Source organism: Cnephaeus nilssonii, assembly GCF_951640355.1.
Source record: "Cnephaeus nilssonii genome assembly, chromosome: 2".
Lineage (NCBI taxonomy): Eukaryota > Metazoa > Chordata > Mammalia > Chiroptera > Vespertilionidae > Cnephaeus > Cnephaeus nilssonii.
In genome coordinates, this window is record NC_137073.1 from 34,223,571 (window position 1) to 34,243,194 (window position 19,624).

The following is a 19,624-nucleotide window of genomic DNA, read 5'->3' on the forward strand; positions in this document are numbered from 1 at the left end:
GCAAAGGCCTTTTTCCACACCAACCTGGTTACACATCCCAGCCCACTCCCCACAAGAAGCTCCCAAGCAAAGTTCTTCAGGACCCATAGCTGGGCCACAGAGATCAGCAGAGTGGAACTGAGATATCGGTGACAAAGCCTCCGAGCACAATCGTCTCCCATTGTGATAGCTGAGCCACTAAGGCCCGGTTTGGACGCACGTTGTTTTTGCACTTCTTGACGTATTCCCAGGACTTCTGTGAACATAAGGAGAGAAAGACTTCAGAATTGGACCTGGGCTCCTCCCACTTAGATTACAGCCAGCTCAGGAGGGACAGGAGGCATTTGCCCATGGGCCAGCAACATGGCTTAAGGGCTGGACACAAATAACAAGGGTTAATACATTAGGGCAGTGGTCGGCAAACTTGTTAGTCAACAGAGCCAAATATCAACAGTACAACGATTGAAATTTCTTTTGAGAGCCAAATTTTTTAAACTTAAACTTCTTCATGCCACTTCTTCAATATAGACTCGCCCAGGCCGTGGTATTGTGTGGAAGAGCCACACTCAAGGGTCAAAGAGCTGCATGTGGCTCACGAGCTGCAGTTTGCCGACCACAGCATTAGGGCAAAGGAGTCAGAGCTGGCAAGCCCCTCTGCATCTCTGCTTCTGAATGTAGAGACAGGAATCATTCTTATTTCAGAGGCTCCTGTGAAGGTTGAGGCAACATACATGAAACCTCCTGTGAACAAGAAAGCATCGTGCCCATGCCTGGCACGCGGTGCAGCCTCAACAGAGGTTTGTGTTGTAAGTGGATAAATTAAGGGAAAGGGGACGAGAACTGTGGGCTAATTCTCTGAAGAAGGAAAATCAAAGCTGCCTTCTTTCAGGTGTCCACACTAAAGTGTAGGAATGGTTATTACTGGAAGTCAAGTGACAAGCTGGTATGATCTGGATTGAGAACAGAGGAAGAAGAAAAAGACAAAAGTGGTGCCTCAACAAACTAGGAATAAAAGAAAACTACCCTAACATAATAAAGGTCATATATGAAAAGCCCACAGATAACATCATACTCAATGATGAAAGATTGCTTTTCCTTTCTTTGATCAGGATAAAGCAAGGATGCCTGTTTTCACCACTTCTATTCAATGTTGTACTGGAAGTCCTAGCCAGAGCAATTAGGAGAAACAAGAACAAGAAGAAATAAATAAAAGTCATCCAAATTGGAAAGGAAGTAGTAAAATGATCTCTTTTTGTAGCTGACATGTTCTTATGTGTAAAATACCTTAAAGATAACACACACACACACACACACACACACACACACTTGTTAGAATAAATGAATTTAGCATATTTACAGGATATAAAATCAACACTCAAAATCAGTTGTGGGACATCTGTAATACTGTCAAGAACAACAAAAAAACAGTTGCATATCTATACATTAATAATGAACATTCCAAAAGGGAAATTAAGAAAACAATCTTCTATATATATATAAAAAGCCAGTGACCGGAATGCCGTAACCACCAGAACAACCAGTCGCTATGACGCCCACTGCAGCCAGCGAATGAGCAGATGGGGGGGTGGCCAGTTGGCCAACCTCCTGCGGCACCCCCAGCCAGCCTCGTCCCTGGCCTCTCCCACCCTGATTGAGGGCAGGGCGGAGGCCAACACCGCCCCCCGTGGCCCTTCCCCCCCACCTGGCCCCACCCCCAAAGGGCCCCCACCACCCCTATTGGCCTGCGGCCCCTCTCCCCAGCTCCGCCCCCAATCGGCTCCCGCACTCTGATCAGGGGCAGGGCCGGCTGGCCAACCACCCATGGCCCCTCCCCCAGGCCACTGGTCCCCAATCGGCCTCCTCCATCCCGATTCAGCTAGTGTTCCCTCCCCGCATCCAGCTCCGCCCCGATCACCCCACACACACCAATCAGGGTTGGGGCTGGCCTGCCAACCTCCCAGAGCCCCTCCCCCAGACACTGACCCCTGATCAGCCCCCCCACCCCAATCAGGGGCAGAGCCGGCTGGCCCACTGCCCACAGCCCATCCCCACGGCCAGCCCCACCCCCAATTGCGCCCCCCACCCATCCCAATCAGGGGCAGGGCCCATTGGCCAATCACCCTTGGCCCCTCCCCCCAGCCAGCCTGGACCTGATCAGGCCTGGTCAGGGTGGGCCACCGGCCAACCTCCCACTGTCTCCTCCTTCCAGCAGGCCCACCCCAATCCACCCTGATTGGGACCAGACCGGCCGGACCCCATCTGTGCACGAATTCGTGCACTGGGCCTCTAATTTTATCTATAATAGCATCAAAAATAATACTTAGGAATAAACTTAAGCAAGGAGGTGAAAAACTACAAAATGTTGATGAAAGAGACATAAATAAATGAAAAGATATCTAATTTACATGGGTTGGAAGACTTAATATTGATAAGATGTTAATACTACCTGAAGTGATCTATACATTTAATGCAATCTCTATCAAAAATCCAACAGCATTTTTTTTGCAGAAATAGAAAAATACATCCTATAAATCATATGGAATCTCAAGGGATCACTGAATAGCCAAAATAATCATGTAAAAAGAAAAACAAAGTTGGAGGACACACACTTGCTGATTTCAAATCTTCAAAGTTATTATAATATTACTAGAGGCCCGGTGCACGAAATTCGTGCACGGAGGGGGGGTGTCCCTCAGCCCAGCCTGTACCCTCTCCAATCTGGGACCTCTCGAGGGATGTCCGACTGCCTGTTTAGGCCCGATCCCGGACATCCCTCTCACAATCCAGGACTGCTGGCTCCCAACTGCTCGCCTGCCTGCCTTCCTGATTGCCCCTAACCGCTTCTGCCTGCCAGCCTGATCACCCCCTATATAATAAAGAGGTAATATGCAAATTGACCATCACTCCAACACACAAGATGGCCACCCCCATGTGGACACAAGATGGCTGTCACAAGATGGCCGACAGGGGAGGGTAGTTGGGGGACCCAGGCCTGCAGGGGAGGACAGTTTGGGGGGACCAGGACTGCAGGGGAGGGCAGTTGGGGGACACTCCGCTGCCAGCCTGATTGATGCCTAACTGCTCCCCTGCCGGCCCGATTGCCCCTAATTTCCCTCCCTTGCCAGCCTGGTCACCCCTAACTGCCCTCCCCTGCAGGCCTGGTCACCCCCAACTGCCCTCCCCTGCAGGCCTGGTGTGTGTCCTGATCCCTCTCCAATCTGGGACCCCTCGAGGGATGTCCAACTGCCTGTTTAGGCCCAATCCAGGACTGCTGGCTCCCAACTGCTCGCCTGCCTGCCTGCCTGATTGCCCCTAACCGCTTCTGCCTGCCAGCCTGATCACCCCCTAACCACTACCCTGCCAGCCTGATCAATGCCTAACTGCTCCCCTGCCAGCCTGATTACCCCTAACTTCCCTCCCTTGCCGGCCTGGTTGCCCCTAACTGCACTCCCTTGCTGGCTCGATTGCCCCTAACTGCCCTCTCCTGCTGGCCTGGTCACCCCTAACTGCCCTCCCCTGCTGGCCTGATCACCCCTAACTGCCCTCCCCTGCACTCCTGGTCACCCCCAACTGCTCTCCCCTGCAGGCCTGGTCACCCCTAACTGCCCTCCCCTGCTGGCCTGGTCGCCCCCAACTGCCTTCCCCTGCAGGCCTGGTCCCCCGCAACTGCCCTCCACTGCAGGCCTGGTCCCTCCCAACTGCCCTCCCCTGCAGGCCTGGTCTCCCCAAACTGTTCTCCCCTGCAGGCCTGGGTCCCCCCACTGTCCTCCCCTGTAGGCCTGGTCCCTCCCAACTGCCCTCCCCTGCTGGCCTGAGCACCCACAACTACCCTCCCCTGCCGGCCATCTTGTGACAGCCATCTTGTGTCCACATGGGGGTGGCCATCTTGTGTGTTGGAGTGATGGTCAATTTGCATAGTACCTCTTTATTATATAGGATAATAATCAAAACAGTGTAGTCCTGGCATAAAGACACTTAAGACCAATGAAGTGAAATAGCCCAGAAATAAACCCTCAGATATATGGTCAAGTGATTTCACCAATGTGCCAAAACCATTTAATGGAGAAAGGACAGCCTTTTTAACAAATGGTGCCGGGAATACTGGATATCTACATGCAAAAGAATGAAGCTGGACCCTATCTTACACCATGTACAAAAATGAACTCAAGCCGGTGTGGCTCAGTGGATAGAGCATCAGCCTACAGACTGAAGGGTCCCAGGTTCGATTCCAGTCAAGGGCATGTACCTTGGTTGCGGGCACATCCCCAGTCGATGTTTCTAAATCTCTATCCCTCTCCCTTCCTCTCTGTAAAAAAGCAACAAAATATATATTTTTAAAAACGAACTCAAGATAATCGAAGATCTAAAAGTAAGAGCTAAACTATAAACCCTTAGAAGAAAACATGTAGGAAAAGCTTTATGACACCGGATTTGGCAATTATTTCTTGAATATGACACTAAAAACACAGGTGATAGATAAATTGGACTACATAAAAATTAAAAACTTTTGTGCATCAAAAGAAACAATCAACAGAGTAAAAAGGCAAGCCACGGAATGAAAGAAAACATTTGCAAGTCATATACCAGCTTTATATCCAGATATATATCCAAGTGTTAATATGAAGAATATAAGAAACTCCTAAAACTCAACAACAAAAACCAATCCAATTTAAAAATGGGCAAAGTGCCCTGCCTGGTGTGGCCAAGTGGTTGAGCATCCTCCCTTGCACCAGGAGTTTGCTGGGTTGATTCCAGGTCAGGGCACATGCCCGTGTTGTGGGCTCAACCCCCGGTAGGGGGTGTGCAGCAGGCAGCCATCGATATTGCATGTGTTTGCTCTCACATTGAGGTTTCTCTCTCCCTCTCCCTTACTTTCTCTAAAAAAAAACACAAAAAAACAAAAAAACCAACAAACTATTCTTTTTTAAAAGATGGACAAATAACTTGAATATACATTTCTCCAAAGAAAAATACAAGTGGCTAATAAACATATGAAAATATGATCAGTATCACTAAACATTAGGAAAATGCAAATCAAAATTACAATGACATACCACCTAATACCCACTAAGATGGCTACTTTAAAAAATAACAACAATACACAGCCCTAGCTGGTTTGGCTCAGTGGATAGAGCGTTGGCCTGTGGATGGAAGGTTCCTGAGTTCGATTCCCGTCAAGGGCATATGCCTGGGCTGTGGGCTCGATCCCCAGTAGGGGGCGTGCAGAAGGCAGCTGATCAATAATTCTCTCTCATCATTGATGTTTCTATCTCTCTCTCCCTCTCCCTTCCTCTCTGAAATAAAAATATAGTTTAAAAATTTTTATTTAAAAAAAACAACTGTTGGTGAGGATGTAGAGAAATTGAAACCCTTGTGCACTTCTGTTAAAATGTAAGATGGTATAGCTACTGTGGAAAACAGTATGGAGATTCCTCAAAAAATTAAAAATAGAATTACCATATGGCCCAGCAATTCTACTTCTGGATATATACCCAAAAGAATTGAAAACAGGGTCTCAAAGAGATTTTTGCACATCTATGTTCATAGTAGCATTATTCATAATAGTCAAACTAAAACTCCATGCCCATTAAACAATATCTACCATTCTACTTTCTGGATCTATGAATCTGACTTCTCTATTTCATATAAGTGGAATCATACAGTATTTGGTCTTCTATGATGGGCTTATTTCACTTAGGATAATGTCCTCAATTGTTGCAGCATGTCAGAGTTTTCTGCCCTTTTAAGGCTGAATAATATTCTATTATATGAATAGACCACATTTTATTTATCCATTCATCTGTCAATAAACTCTTGGTTTGCTTCCACCTTTTGTCTATTGTGAATAATGCTGCTATGAATATGGGTGTACAGTACAAACATCTCTTTGAGTCCCTGCTTTCACTTCTTTTGGGTGTATACCCAGAAGTGGAATTGCTGGATATCCAAGACTCTTTCTGGCCTACAATTGCACCTGCAAAGAGTACACTGAGTCAACAGCCAGAACCACTGGCAATGGGCTCTGACCACAGTCATTCTTTGTCCCTCCAAGCACACTCCTGGACAAATGTGGGAGCTTGTCAGGTCCTATCCATGACCTCTGAAATCAAGTATAAGCTGTGCCAAACTAGACTCGCCCTCCCCTCGGGATAGGCCTGAGATCTCCTAGGGCAGTGGGCAGTGGGAAAGTAATGCCCTGGGAGTCAGGAGCCCTCAGTTCCCACGAGGTTTGTCGTGGTGGGTCCCTACTTCCTTCTCCTCTCTGGACTCTGCTCCCCTCAAGGGTAAAATAATTGTTGGAGTGAGTACCTGCTGAAGCCCTGCCAGCACTGCAATTCTATGACTCCAAGCAGCAACAACAATGCACCTCTCTTGAAGAACCATGAACAAACCCTAATAGACAGACTAATGGCCGTAGGGGACATGTAGAAGGTACTGCCAGTTGCAGCCTTGCAGTCTGAGTCCCTGGGCCTGCCCCATGTGTCCAATCTCAGATCTCCAGCACAGACAGCCGGGTCCTTGCCCTTGAGTGTGGTGTGCTAGGTAAAGCCCTGGACTTGGAGCGCCCCTCCCTGACCCTTCTCCATCTCATCCCCCAATTAGGGTCCTGAGGCAGTGCCAGGGACTGTTTCTCCCAGGTGCAGCTCAGACCCCACCTCATGAAGGAGGCTATAGTTAGAGCCTAGGCCAGGGAATGCATACCTTCAAGGTCTGCTCGTTCCGGTGCATGAGGTAGGCCAAGATGGCCGCGCAGCTACGACTGATGCCCAGGGTGGAGAATATCAGGATGACAGAGCCAAGTTCAAGGTGGATATCTGCAAGAGGAAGGAAGGTTTTTGGGGGATGCCCCTTCCCTGTGGACCTGAGTTGATGTAAGATGACTAGCCCCAGTGGGTCCAAGAGTGGATTCAGAGCCAGTAAGTACACCATGTCCTAGGTAAGTCACATGACATCTCTAGGCCACTGTTTCATCACCTGGTAAATGGGATTCTCAGACCTCACTGGCAATTCAAGAGACTCACAGCTGGGCATTCAGCATTATCATGCAAAGGCATTTTCTTGGCTCTCCAGGCTTTCAGACCAGGAAGGTCTGCTACCAGTTGGCCTCCTTGGGTGGGAATGAGAGGATCGACCCCCTAAGAACACATGGTACTGACAGAGACAGTGTTGCTGGTGTGAAGCCTGGCTTTGCCACTCACTATTGAGGGGTGTGGGCATGTTACTCTTAGCTACAGTTTCCTCATCTGGAAAATGGGATAACAGTATTCTGCCTACCTCATAAAGTTTTGTGCTGTGCTTAGCCCAGTGCTGGCACAGAAATGTCAGCTGTAAGCATACCTAAAAATGACACTGAGTCTGTGTGAATCTCGCCCAGTGAGGGATGGTGAGGAAATCTAAGCTGTCATCCTAGGCTGGTTTGGTAACCCCCAAGAACTGAAGATAACCATTCCAGTGCTGGAACAGGACTCAGAGATGACTAAGGCCAACTGACTCATCTTATGAATAAGGAAACTGAGGCACCAAGCAGTTAAGGACTGACCCAGTAAGTCAGGGCTGGAGAGGGGGCCTCTTTGTGCCATAGAGCTCTGCCATCCCATGGGACATGTGGCAAGACTGTCTCAACTGCTACTTAAGTGATAGTTGCAACATTCTGTGAAAATAAGAGATGTTTGAGCCAAAATGCCATCCTTTGCCCCCTGTGCAGCAACTCAGGCTAGGGGCTGAGTTGGTGCCAAGTAGGTAGTCCTGGGGTGGGGCCTCTGACCTGACTCAACCTCACTCACTCCAAGTATCTTACTCAACTAGGGCAATCCTGAGCCTGGGGAATGACTGAAAAATCGGCCTTCAATGAGGTAAGCCACTGTTAGGCACTGCTGTGTGTGGTGAGAGGACAGAGTGGCACTGGGCATAAACAATGAAAATCAGGGAAGTCAGAAGCTCTGGAGACTTCCTTCCACTTCATCTTGCTAGCCAGACAAAAGGGCAGGAACAAGTCACTTCTGAGTCACCAGAGCAGGTCTCCATGAACATAGGCACCCATGGTGGGGCAACACCCTCATTTCATGGCAGGCCAACAGAGGCAGTGAAGCCAGGCCCAAAAGGGCCTACCAGTCCAGGGAAGGCCACAACATATGGTATTCGATCCAGTCTGGAGCTCTTATTTGGCCCTACTGCCTCGGAGGTAAACGCATGGCTGCGCATATTGCTGATGGCCCTGGAGAAGCACCTTGTTTGGGGTTGTCCACACCTGGTTGGGCATGTGCTGCCCTTTCTCTCCTGAGCACTGAGAGTCCCAGTCAGGAATAGGCATGTGGACGAGATGCCCCTTCCCTGTGCCCCTGGGCATAGGCCAGTTGCTGCCTTGTTAGAAAATGCTCCCTACCAATAAAGTGACAGAGGTGGCGCAGAAAGGGGGAAATGATGGCTTCCAAGGAGTCTTCTATCTGGATGTGCAGAAGCTTGTCAGCGTTGCCTACAAAACTAAACAGAAGAAAAGCACAGGTAATTAGGCAGACCACACACAGTCCCACTATAGTGTCCCTTGTTCATAGCAGCAGGACCATAGGGTAGGGATGCTGGGCTAGATCAGGGAAACGTGGGCAAGGACCTGAACCCCTCTCAGAAAAATAGCACCTACCTCATAGGAGTGGAGTATGGATTAAATCAATCTATATACAGCATTTAGCAATCTGCTTGGCAATAGTAAGTGCTCAGTAAATATGACATTATTATTATTATTCAAACATGGTACTTTCCTAGAATATGCTGCAAACAATAAAATGAGGATGGGAGGAAATACGTCATGATTTTGGAGAATGAGCCTGCTATGTTAAATGGAGAAAATAAGGTAAGAGGGATAGAGAATAGCGTTTGAGATAGGGTGGTCAGGGAAGGCTTTACTGAGGAGGTGACATTTGAGCAGATGCTTAAAGGAGGTGAGAGAACAAGCCAGGCAGTTATCTGAGGAAAGAGTGTTCCAGGTATAGGAGAATGGAAGTGCAAAATCCCTGACAGACAGTACGTTTACTAGTAGTGTATTTGAGAAACCACAGGGAGGTCAGAGTGGCTAGAGTTTTATGAGCATGGTGGAGAGATGAGGTGAGTGACATGCTTAATGAGAGTGTGCCTGCAAGGAGCCTGGCCCAATGCCCAGAATGCTGTAAGCACTTCATAACGTTTTTTATGAAGACTATGGCCTACTGGTGACATTCAGTATACAGACCACTGTGGCATGCAGAAAGTTCAGTAGATTCAGAAAGTAGGCTGGTTTGGTTTAGTTTCTGTTATGAGCACTTGCTGTGACAAATACAAGCACAATGAACCATCCATTCATCCATCCATCTTTCCCTTCTCACCCTTCTCTCCCTCACTCACTTCCTTTCCACCCACCCACCCATGCCCACCCATCCATTCTTTCCTCATAGGCACTCACTCAATGCCTACTGTGTGCCAGACCTTAGGCTGGACCCTAGTGGACACAAATATCAAATAGGGCCCCTCCCAGCTTCAAGAAGCTTCCAGTCTGATGGGGGAGGCAGACACATAAACAAATGGCAACACTCCAATTAGCTAGATGCTATGATAAAGACCTGCACATGAAATGGGGGATATTTGCAATAGTGTCAACAATAAAACATTTTTAAAAGACCTTCACATGATACATGAGAGGAGGAATGGGGAGTTTACAGTGGAGAAGGTATCTGGATAGAGAAGGTTGAAGAATACATGGTTAATATATAAAAATCAATTGGATTTCTATGTACCAGCAACAAATAATCAGATATTGAAAATCTTAAAATATCACTTATAATCACATAAAAAAACTCCAAAAGCTTAGAAAAAAATCTTGACACAAAATGTGCAAGAAATGTACACTGAAAACTATAAAATATTTCTGAGAGAAGTTAAAGAGCAAAGTAAATGGAGAAATAGACCATGCTCATGGATCAAGAGATTCATCACTGTTAAGATATCAGTTCAATCCCAATCAAAATTCTAGCAAGCTTCTTCGTAGAAACTGACAAGCTGATTTTGAAATTTATATGGAAATGCAAACAAAACAACTTTGAAAAAGAACAAGATTAGAGGACTAACACTACTTGATTTCAAGATTTATTAGAAAACTACTGTAATCAGAAGTGTGGAACTGGTGTAAAGAAAAACATATACCGCCCTGCTCAGTGCTTGAGCATCTATCTACCTATGGACCAGGAGGTCACGGTTCAATTCCTGGTCAGGTCACATGCCTGGGTTGCAGGCTCAATCCCCAGAGTGGGGTGTGCAGGAGGCAGCCGATCAATGATTCTCTCTCATCATTGATGTTTCTATCTCTCTATCCCTCTCCCTTTCTCTCTGAAAAAGGAAGAAAGAAAGAAAGAAAGAAAGAAAGAAAGAAAGAAAGAAAGAAAGAAAGAAAGAAAGAAAGAAAGAAGAAAGAAAGAATAATCCAGATTTTTAATTTTGACAAGGATTTTCAATAAAGGTATCAAAGCAATTCAACAGGAAAAGGATCATATTTTCAACAAATTATTATCTCCACATGCAAAACAACAAATGTTGTTCCATTTCTGGCACCATATACAAAAATTATTTCAAAATAAAAACATGTGAAGGTTAAATCCATAAACTTTTAGAAAAACATATAGAAGAAAATCCTTGTCAAAATTCAAGTGTCCAGTCCTAGCCTGTTTGCTCAGTGGTTAGAGCGTCACCCACGGACTAAATGGTCACCGGTTCAATTCTGGCCCTAGACAGGGTGCATGCAGGAGGCAACTGGTCAATGTGTCTCTTTCACATCAATATTTCTGTCTATCACTACCCCTCTCTCCCTCTCTCTCTTTTTTAAATTTATTTTTATTGATTTCAGAGAGGAAGGGAGAAGGGAGAGAGAGACAAACATCAATGATGAGAGAGAATCATTGATCGGCTGCCTCCTGCACGCCCCCACTGGGGATCTAGCCCGCAACCTGGGCATGTGCCCTTGACTGGAATCGAACCCAGGACCCTTCAGTCAGCAGTCCAATGCTCTATCCACTGAGCCAAACCAACTAGGGCCTCCCTCCCATTCTCTCTAAAAATCAATAGAAAAAATATCCTTGGGTGAGGATTAACAAAAATAATTTTTAAAAAACCTTAAGTGTTCATATATGCATGGGTCTGTTTGAACTCTAATCTGCTCCACTAGTTTATTTTTCTATCCTACACCAATATCACCATCCTTACTTGCTGTGTTTTTTAAATCTTAATATTTGGTCAAGTACAGTAAATTTTCCCATTTGTTGTTCTTCAAATATTCAGCTATTTTTGCCCTTCGCATTTCCATAAAATTTATACATTTTAGGATTACTGTATCAATTTCCACAAACCTGTTGGAATTCTATTGGCATTACACTGAATTGACAGATCATTTGGGCAAGAATCAATATCTTTACAAAACTGATTCTTCTAATCTATAATGACAGTACATCCTCTGTTTATTCAGATCTTTAATAATTTACAGTAATGCTATATAATTTTCTGTGTAGAGATCTTACACATCCTTTATGAGATATAATCCTAGGTGTTTAATATTTTTGTGCTCTTGTAAACTGTTTTTTAAAATTTCAGTTTGTGTTTATTTGTATGCAGAAAACAATTCATATTTGTATATTAATCTTGTACCAAGCAACCTCACTTAAATCTAATAATTTATCTGCAGGTTGTTTTGGATTTTCTGTGTATACAATTATATTGTCTGTGAATAATGATAGTTTTTGTCCCTTTGATTCATATTTTATCTCTTTTTCTTGCCATATTTCACCAACTAGCTCCTCCAGTACAATGTTAAATAGGAGTGGTGATAGTGGCATTTTTGTCTTCTTCCCAGACTTAGAAGGAAAACTTGCAACATTTCACCATTAAGTGTGATGGTTGTTGCAGAGATTTTTGTCATTATTTTATTAGCTCAAAGAAGTTTTCTTCTATTCCCAGTTTGCTAAGAGGTGTTTTTTAAATCATGAATATATAGTGAATATTATCAAATGTTTTCACTGCGCCTGTTGAGATAATCCTGATTTTTGCTCTATTTATTGATATGGTAAATTAACATCTTTGGAATAAACTCAATTTAGTCATTATGTATTATCCTTTTTATAAGGATACTAGAGCCCCAGTGCACGAAATTCTTGCATGGGTAGGATCCCTAGCAGCAACTGGCCAGGGCCTCCCTTCCCTGGCTGCCAGCTGCCAGCCAGGCCTTCCTTAATTCTGCATCACCCCCTGGTGGTCAGCACACATCATAGCGAGAGATCAAACTCCTGGTGGGACACAAACTCCCAAGAGGACACTTTACATATTAGGCTTTTACATATATATAGATTAATGTATGTAATGTGCTAAGACAGTGGTCAGCAAACTCATTAGTCAACAGAGCCAAATATCAACAGTACAATTGAAATTTCTTTTTTGAGTGTCAAATTTTTTAAACTTAAACTATATAGGTAGGTACATTGTTATTAACTTAATTAGGATACTCCTAAGCTGGCCTTTGCTAAAAACTCAAGGGGCCAAAGAGCCGCATGTGGCTCACGAGCCGCAGTTTGCTGACCACTATGCTAAGATTTTGTTTAGGATTTTTACATCTATGTTCATGAAAAAAATTAGTTTATTTTTTCTGTATTATAATGTCTTTGTCAGGTTATAAAATCAGAGCTATGCTGGTCTCATGAAACAAACTGAAAATTATTCCTCTCTTTATTATTTAAAAGAATTTAATATTGGCTTTATGTCTTCCTTAACTATTAGGTAAAATTCACCACTAAAGTTTTCTGTATGAGAAAAAATTTTTTTTAATTTAATAGATCTTTATTGTTCAGATTATTACAATTGTTCCTCTTTTTTCCCCCCATAGCTCCCCTCCAACCGGTTCCCACCCTACCCTCTGCCCTTATCTCCCCCCCCACTGTCCTCATCCATAGGTGTATGATTTTTATCCAGTCTCTTCCCACACCCCCCACACCTTTTTCCCCCTGAGAATTTTCAGTCCACTCCCTTTCTATGCCCCTGATTCTATTATATTCACCAGTTTATTCTGTTCATCAGATTTTTATTCACTTGATTTTTAGATTCACTTGTTGATAGATATGTATTTGTTGTTCATAATTTTTATCTTTACCTTTTTCTTCTTCTTCCTCTTCTTAAAGAATACCTTTCAGCATTTCATATAATACTGGTTTGGTGTTGATGAACTCCTTTAGTTTTTCTTATCTGTGAAGCTCTTTATCTGACCTTCAATTCTGAATGATAGCTTTGCTGGTAAAGTAATCTTGGTTGTAGGTTCTTGCTATTCATCACTTTGAATATTTCTTGCCACTCCCTTCTGGCCTGCATAGTTTCTGTTGAGAAATCAGCCGATAGTCCTATGGGTACTCCCTTGTAGGTAATTAACTGTTTTTCTCTTGCTGCTTTTAATATTCTCTCTTTGTCTTTTGCTCTTGGCATTTTGATTATGATGTGTCTTGGTGTGGTCCTCTTTGGATTCCTTTTGTTTGGGGTTCTGTGTGCTTTCTGGACTTGTAAGTCTATTTCTTTCACCAGGTGGGGGAATTTTTCAGTCATTATTTTTTCAAATAGGTTTTCAGAATCTTGCTCTCTCTCTTCTTCTGGGACCCCCATAATTCGGATATTGGTACGCTTGAAGTTGTCCCAGAGGCTCCTTACACTATCTTCATATTTTTGGATTCTTTTTTCTTTCTATTGACTTTTTAAAGAGAGAATGGAAGGGAGGGGGAGAGACTGAGAAAGAGAAACATTGATATAAGAGAGACACATCGATTGGTTGTCTCCTGCATGCGCCCCAACCAGGCCCAGGGATCAAGCCTGCAACTTAGGTATGTACCCTTGACCAGAATTGAATCCAGAACCCTCAGTCCACAGGCCAATGCTCTATCCACTGAGCTAAACCAACCAGGGCTAAAGTATATTGTAGACAGCCTACAACCTCTGCCTTTTAATTGAAATATTTAGACTTTTTGCACTTAGTGTGATTACTGAATTTTTATATGACTCCATTTATCTCTTTTGTTATCTTACAAATCATATCTCTTATTTTTATTTTGTTCTATTTTTTGGTGGTTGCTTTAGAGTGTATAGAATACATCTTTAACTTACTATAGTCTACCTTCAATTAACATTATACCACTTCATGTAAACAGAGTAAAAACCTTACAAGTATATAGTTCTATTTTCCCTCTTCCTGCCTTAGTAAATTGTGGGCATATATATTACTTCTACATATGCTATAAACACAAAATGTATTGTTGTTATTTTGTCTTTAAATAATATGCTTTGAAAAGATTTACAAACAAGGGGAAAGTATTTTATATAATTACTAGAGGCCTGATGCACAAAGATTCATGCAAAAATGGGCCTTCCTTCTCCTGGCTGTTGGCACCGGCTGCGCTCCGGCCAGAACCGCCTTTCTGCTCCAGTCTGGAACTGCCTTTCCACCTTCCCATGCTGCCCAGAGCCCCGGAGCTGCTGAAATGGTGCGGAACTCCTGCGTCGTCACCATGGTGATGATGCAAGTGTCCTGCCCCGCCCCCGGCCTGCATATGCAAATTAACCCGCCATCTTCGTTGGGTTAATTTGCATACTCACTCCTCATTGGCTGGTGGGCATCGCTAAGGTATGGTCAATTTGCATCTTCCTATTTTATTAGTGTAGATAGAGGGCTGGTGCATGAAATTCATGTACAGTAGGGTCCCTAGGCCTGACTAGTAATAGGGCCAATCTGTGGGGCGATCAGGGGGGGCCCTGCTGGCACCTGCCTTGGCTAGCCTGGGGCCTGCGGGATGGGGCCAGCTCCTGCATTGTGTCTGTCCCCTGGTGGGCAGTGCATATCATAATAATGGGTTGTTCCACCATTTGGTCAATTTGCATATTAGGCTTTTATATAGGATCATTTCTGGTGATCTTGATTCTTTTTGTATATATTCAGATTGCCATCTGGTATAGTTTTCATTTTACCTAAAAGACTTCCTGTAATATTTTTTTGTAGTGTACATCTATTTGTTGATGAATTGTTTTAACTTTTGCATGCCTGGAAAAAGTATTTTCCCTTCATATTTGAAATATATTTTTTACTGGTTATATTTCTAGGTTCCCATTTTCCATGCAATACTTCAGTTTTCTCAATTTCTTTGTTTCTAATATGAAGTCTACTACCATCTTTGTCCTTGTTTCTTGGTATGTAATGCATCTTTTTATCTAGATACTTTTAAGATTTTATCTTTTTCATTGATATTAACCAATTTGAGAGGATGTGCCTACTGTGGATTTCTTTCTGTTGATATGCTTGGGTCTGTGAACTTATAGGTGTGGTTTTTTTTTAATCAAACTTGGAAAAATGTTGGCCATTATTTCTTCAAACATCTCCCCACTTTCCTCTCCTTTTGAAATTCTAATTACACATATGGTAGTAGGCCACTTGAAACTATGTTAATCTCACTGAAGTTCTGTCCTTTTTTATTTGTCTTTTTCTTTTCTATGTTTTATTTTGGATACTTTCTATTGCTATATCTTCAAATTCACCAATCTTTTTTTCTGTAGTGTCTAATATGCTATTAATTTCATTTAGAGTATTTTTCATTTTAGACACTGGATTTTTCATCCCTAATTTGGGGCTAGGTTTTCCTCACTACTGAGACAATACTCTTCTCAGTACTCTATTTGATGCCTTGTATATTATGAGTTTTGTCTACTCTGACTTGAAATACGAACGACTCCTGGCCCCACATAATCTTTGAGGATTGTACTGTCCATTAATTTCCACTGTTTTTTCTCCCAGCCTTGAGTCATTTCCTCACATGCATGTGCTTTATGTACTCAGCTGAAGACACAGGGGGGCTCTCTGCAGATGTCCAGAGCCCTTTCTTTTTATTCACCCTTCTATTTACCATGCAGGTCTCTCTTGAGAACTCTAGTCAACTTGACCTCTCTGGATTCTTGATGAAGTTAAAAGTGAAAACCCTACTCCAGTATATGCTGTCTTCTAAGAGACCTTTCAACTTTCTAAATGCATGTCACTAGGAATCGTATATAAACAAATGATACTTAACATTTTAAAAATCAATAGTATTGCTACTTACAATGGTCCTGTCTCCATGGAGACATTGACATGTGCTTTGATTTTCAAATCCTTCTGAATTTTAGGATCGCAGGCTTGCCTGAAATCACCCAGGTAGATCCTTCCTGGCACTATTTCAACAGGATATGCCTGAAATTCATCCAATTCCTGGGGTGGGGAAGAAGAGAGGTTACTAAAAACATTCCCCAGGGAAATTGTTTTCATTTGAAGTTGGGGGTATTGGTTTCTTAAAATATGGCTCAGCAAACAAGCTTAGAAAGTTTATCCAGGACAGTGAATGAAATTGAGATCTGGGCATTCAAAGAGATTGGCAAGTAACAACTTGCATGAGGAATTACAGGGCTGGTAGTAACAGAAGGACTGAGCTATAGCATAGCATCATGCTAAAGCATGCTGAATATGAACACCAGCATCCTTCTTCCTTCCTTGGCACATGTTTGCATTTGGCCGTGGAGTCTAATACCCTGTGGCCAACAACTGCATTAAAAAAAAGCCATTTTTTAAAAAATATGTTTTTATTGATTTCAAGAGAAGGAGAGATAGAAACATCAATGATGAGAATCATCGACTGGCTACCTCCTGCACGCCTCCTATTAAGATCAAGCATGCAACCCAGGCATGTGCCCTGACCAGGAATCAAACTGTGACCTCCTAGTTCATGGGTAGATGCTCAACCACTGAACCATACCGGCTTGGAAAGAACAGCCCTTTTATTATACTCAGAGTCTACCAGAACTTAAATACTTAAAAAACCAACACCCCCCCCACACACACACACACACAAAACAAACAAACAAACAAAAAAAACCCACCTCACCAGAGCCTATCTGTCATTAGGAAATGAATTCTGATGAGTTTTGACAGAGAGGTAGGAAGAATAGGCCACCATTTAAATGGAAGCTTACTGAATTCCAGGTCCAAAGTTATAAGAAAAATTTTGGTTTCTTTGAAAAACAAAGAAACAAAGAAAAGGATTATTTCTACGTTCCCCAAAGTGTAAGAAACACTGGTCCCTCACAGTGCACTGTGAAAAAAGGGTTCAGAGAACCAAGTACATATGGGAAGCATATTCCTCTCTAAGAAACTCACCATATACATTAGCAATTAAAGGCTCAAAGAAGTCTGGCAGTAAAGAAATCCACTAACTCCAGCCATTATGGGAAACAGTATGGAGGTTCCTAAAAAACTATAATGGAACTACCCTATGATCCACTAATCCCACTTCTGAGTATATATTCAAAGGAAACAAAATAACTACCTCAAAGAGATATCTGCACCCAGATGCTCACTTGAGCATCTTACCTAATAATAGACAAACATGTAAATTGACCATACCTCTGCTACACCCACAGCCAATCAGAGTGAGTATGCCAATTAGAAGGCCAAAGATGGCAGCCACCCAGCTGCTCCAGGCGCGGAGTGGCCAGGTGGGGCAGGACACCTGCTATGAGAGGGAGGGCGGGGGGGTGAAGGGATCTACAGGAGCGGAGTGCCACAGTGAAGACAAGCCTGCAGACTCCAGAGTCTGCAGCAAAGACAAAGAAGGCAGACTATGGCTGGAGCGAAGGCCTGGTTCCTGGGTGCCGGAGGAAAACCAGTGCTGGAAGCCAAGGGAAGGAAGGCCTATTGCATGAATCTCTTTGTGCAATGGGCCTCTAGTTATATAGAATAGCCATATTTTACAACATGGAAACAACCTAAGTGTCCATCAATGGGTAAGTGGATAAGGAAAATGTGGCACATGTATACAATTGACTATTATCCAGTCATAAAAAAGAAGGAATTCCTATTAATTTGCAATAACATAGATGGGCCTTGAGAGCATTATGCTAAGTGAAATGTCAGACAGAAAAAAGCAAATCATCTCACTTATATGTGGACATCTGCAAAACTCATAGAAACAGAGAGTAGAGGTGTGGTTGCCAGGGGCTGGGGTAGAGTGGAAGAATAGGGAGATGTTGATGAAAAGGTACAAACTTCCAGATATAAGGCAAATAACTCCTGAAGTTCTAATATACTGCATTATATACTTGAAAATTGCTAAGAGAGTAGATTTTAAATGTTTTCACCACACACACACAAAAGGTGATTTTGTTAGGTGATGAATGTGTTAACCTTACCATGTTAATAATTTCACAGTATCCATAATAATGAAAGCCTAAGCAACCATCGCAACCAAACGGACGACCGAACAGGCTGCGTGGGGTGACTAGGCTGACAGGGGGGTTAGTGAGGGACAACCAAACAACTGAGCAGCAGGCTGTGTGGGGCAACCAAGCCAGCAAGGGGGTTAGTGAGGGGCAACCAAACGACTGAGCAGCAGGCTACGTGGGGGCGACCAAGCCCACAGGAGGGACAGTTGGGGGCGACCATGCTGGCAGGGGGGGGGCAGTGAGGGGCAACCAGGCTGGCAGGGGTCAGTAAGAGGGGACCAGGCCAGTGGGAGGGACAGTTGGGGGCAATCAGGCAGGCAGGCAGGCAGGTGAGCAGTTAGGAGCCAGTGGTCCCAGATTGTGAGAGGGATGTCCTGGATTGGAGAGGTTGCAGACTGGGTTGAGGGGACACTGACCCCCACCACGAATTTTGTGCACTGGGCCTCTAGTATCCATATATAAATCATCAAGTTGTATACCTTAAACTTATACAATGTTATATATCTATTACACATCAATAAAGCTTGGAGGATTGAAAATATGATTGTTACAAGGAAAGATTATTAGAGCGCCAATCACGTGGTTAGAAAAAAATCATCATTAAATAATAAAACTAATTTTATAAACAAGTTGGAAAACAGTCAGAAAAGCACATCAGTCTAAGACGGTGGTCGGCAAACTGCGCCTCGCGAGCCACATGCGGCTCTTTGGCCCCTTGAGTGTGGCTCTTCCACAAAATACCACGGCCTGGGTGAGTCTATTTTGAAGAAGTGGCGTTAGAAGAAGTTTAAGTTTTAAATATTTGGCTCTCAAAATAAATTTCAATAGTTGTACTGTTGATATTTGGCTCTGTTGACTAATGAGTTTGCCGACCACTGGTCTAAGACATGCTTTTCAAAGTGTGCCTGTTCTCAAAGTGTGCCTCCAGGGAACAGAGAGCTGGTGAAAATTTTCCTAATGGTTCCTTGGACTGAGCTTTTGTAGCTTAGATGTTTGTAATAAAACACTGGCTACACAGTTATTGCTGGCATGAACTGAAAATGTATTTGTGATATTTTGTAAAATAAAACCTAGGCAAAACCTCAAAAAAAGAGAAAAAAATAATTCCACTAACATTGTGTAAACTGACGTTTCTAATATCTGTTAGGTCATAATTTTTCCATCAGTATTCATGGAAAATGCTGACCTATGTAACTTCAAAGGTCAACCCCAGTTCTAAAAATTCCTCTGGCTCTGAGTCTGACTCAAAAATAGCATCTCAAGTACCTAAGACTACTTCACTGTCCATTTCAAAGCCTTCTGGCATCAGTACATCTCCCCTCCCAGTGTACCCACTGTGAGCCCACATCCTTCCCAAGCTGACAGC

The 19,624-nt window shown here is 43.5% G+C and overlaps 1 protein-coding gene across 1 annotated transcript in view; it reads right to left on the reverse strand.

The window, feature by feature from the left end:
* The window catches only part of STYXL1 (serine/threonine/tyrosine interacting like 1), a 52,936-nt gene continuing 33,312 nt past the window's right edge, over positions 1-19,624 (reverse strand). The window contains exons 6-9 of the mRNA XM_079792491.1: positions 16,107-16,252; positions 8,363-8,460; positions 6,682-6,794; positions 1-235 (exon numbers count right to left, since the gene is read on the reverse strand). Of these exons, the coding sequence (XP_079648617.1) occupies positions 104-235; positions 6,682-6,794; positions 8,363-8,460; positions 16,107-16,252 (489 nt within the window). The 3' untranslated portion in view covers positions 1-103. The remainder of the gene's footprint in view (positions 236-6,681; positions 6,795-8,362; positions 8,461-16,106; positions 16,253-19,624) is intronic.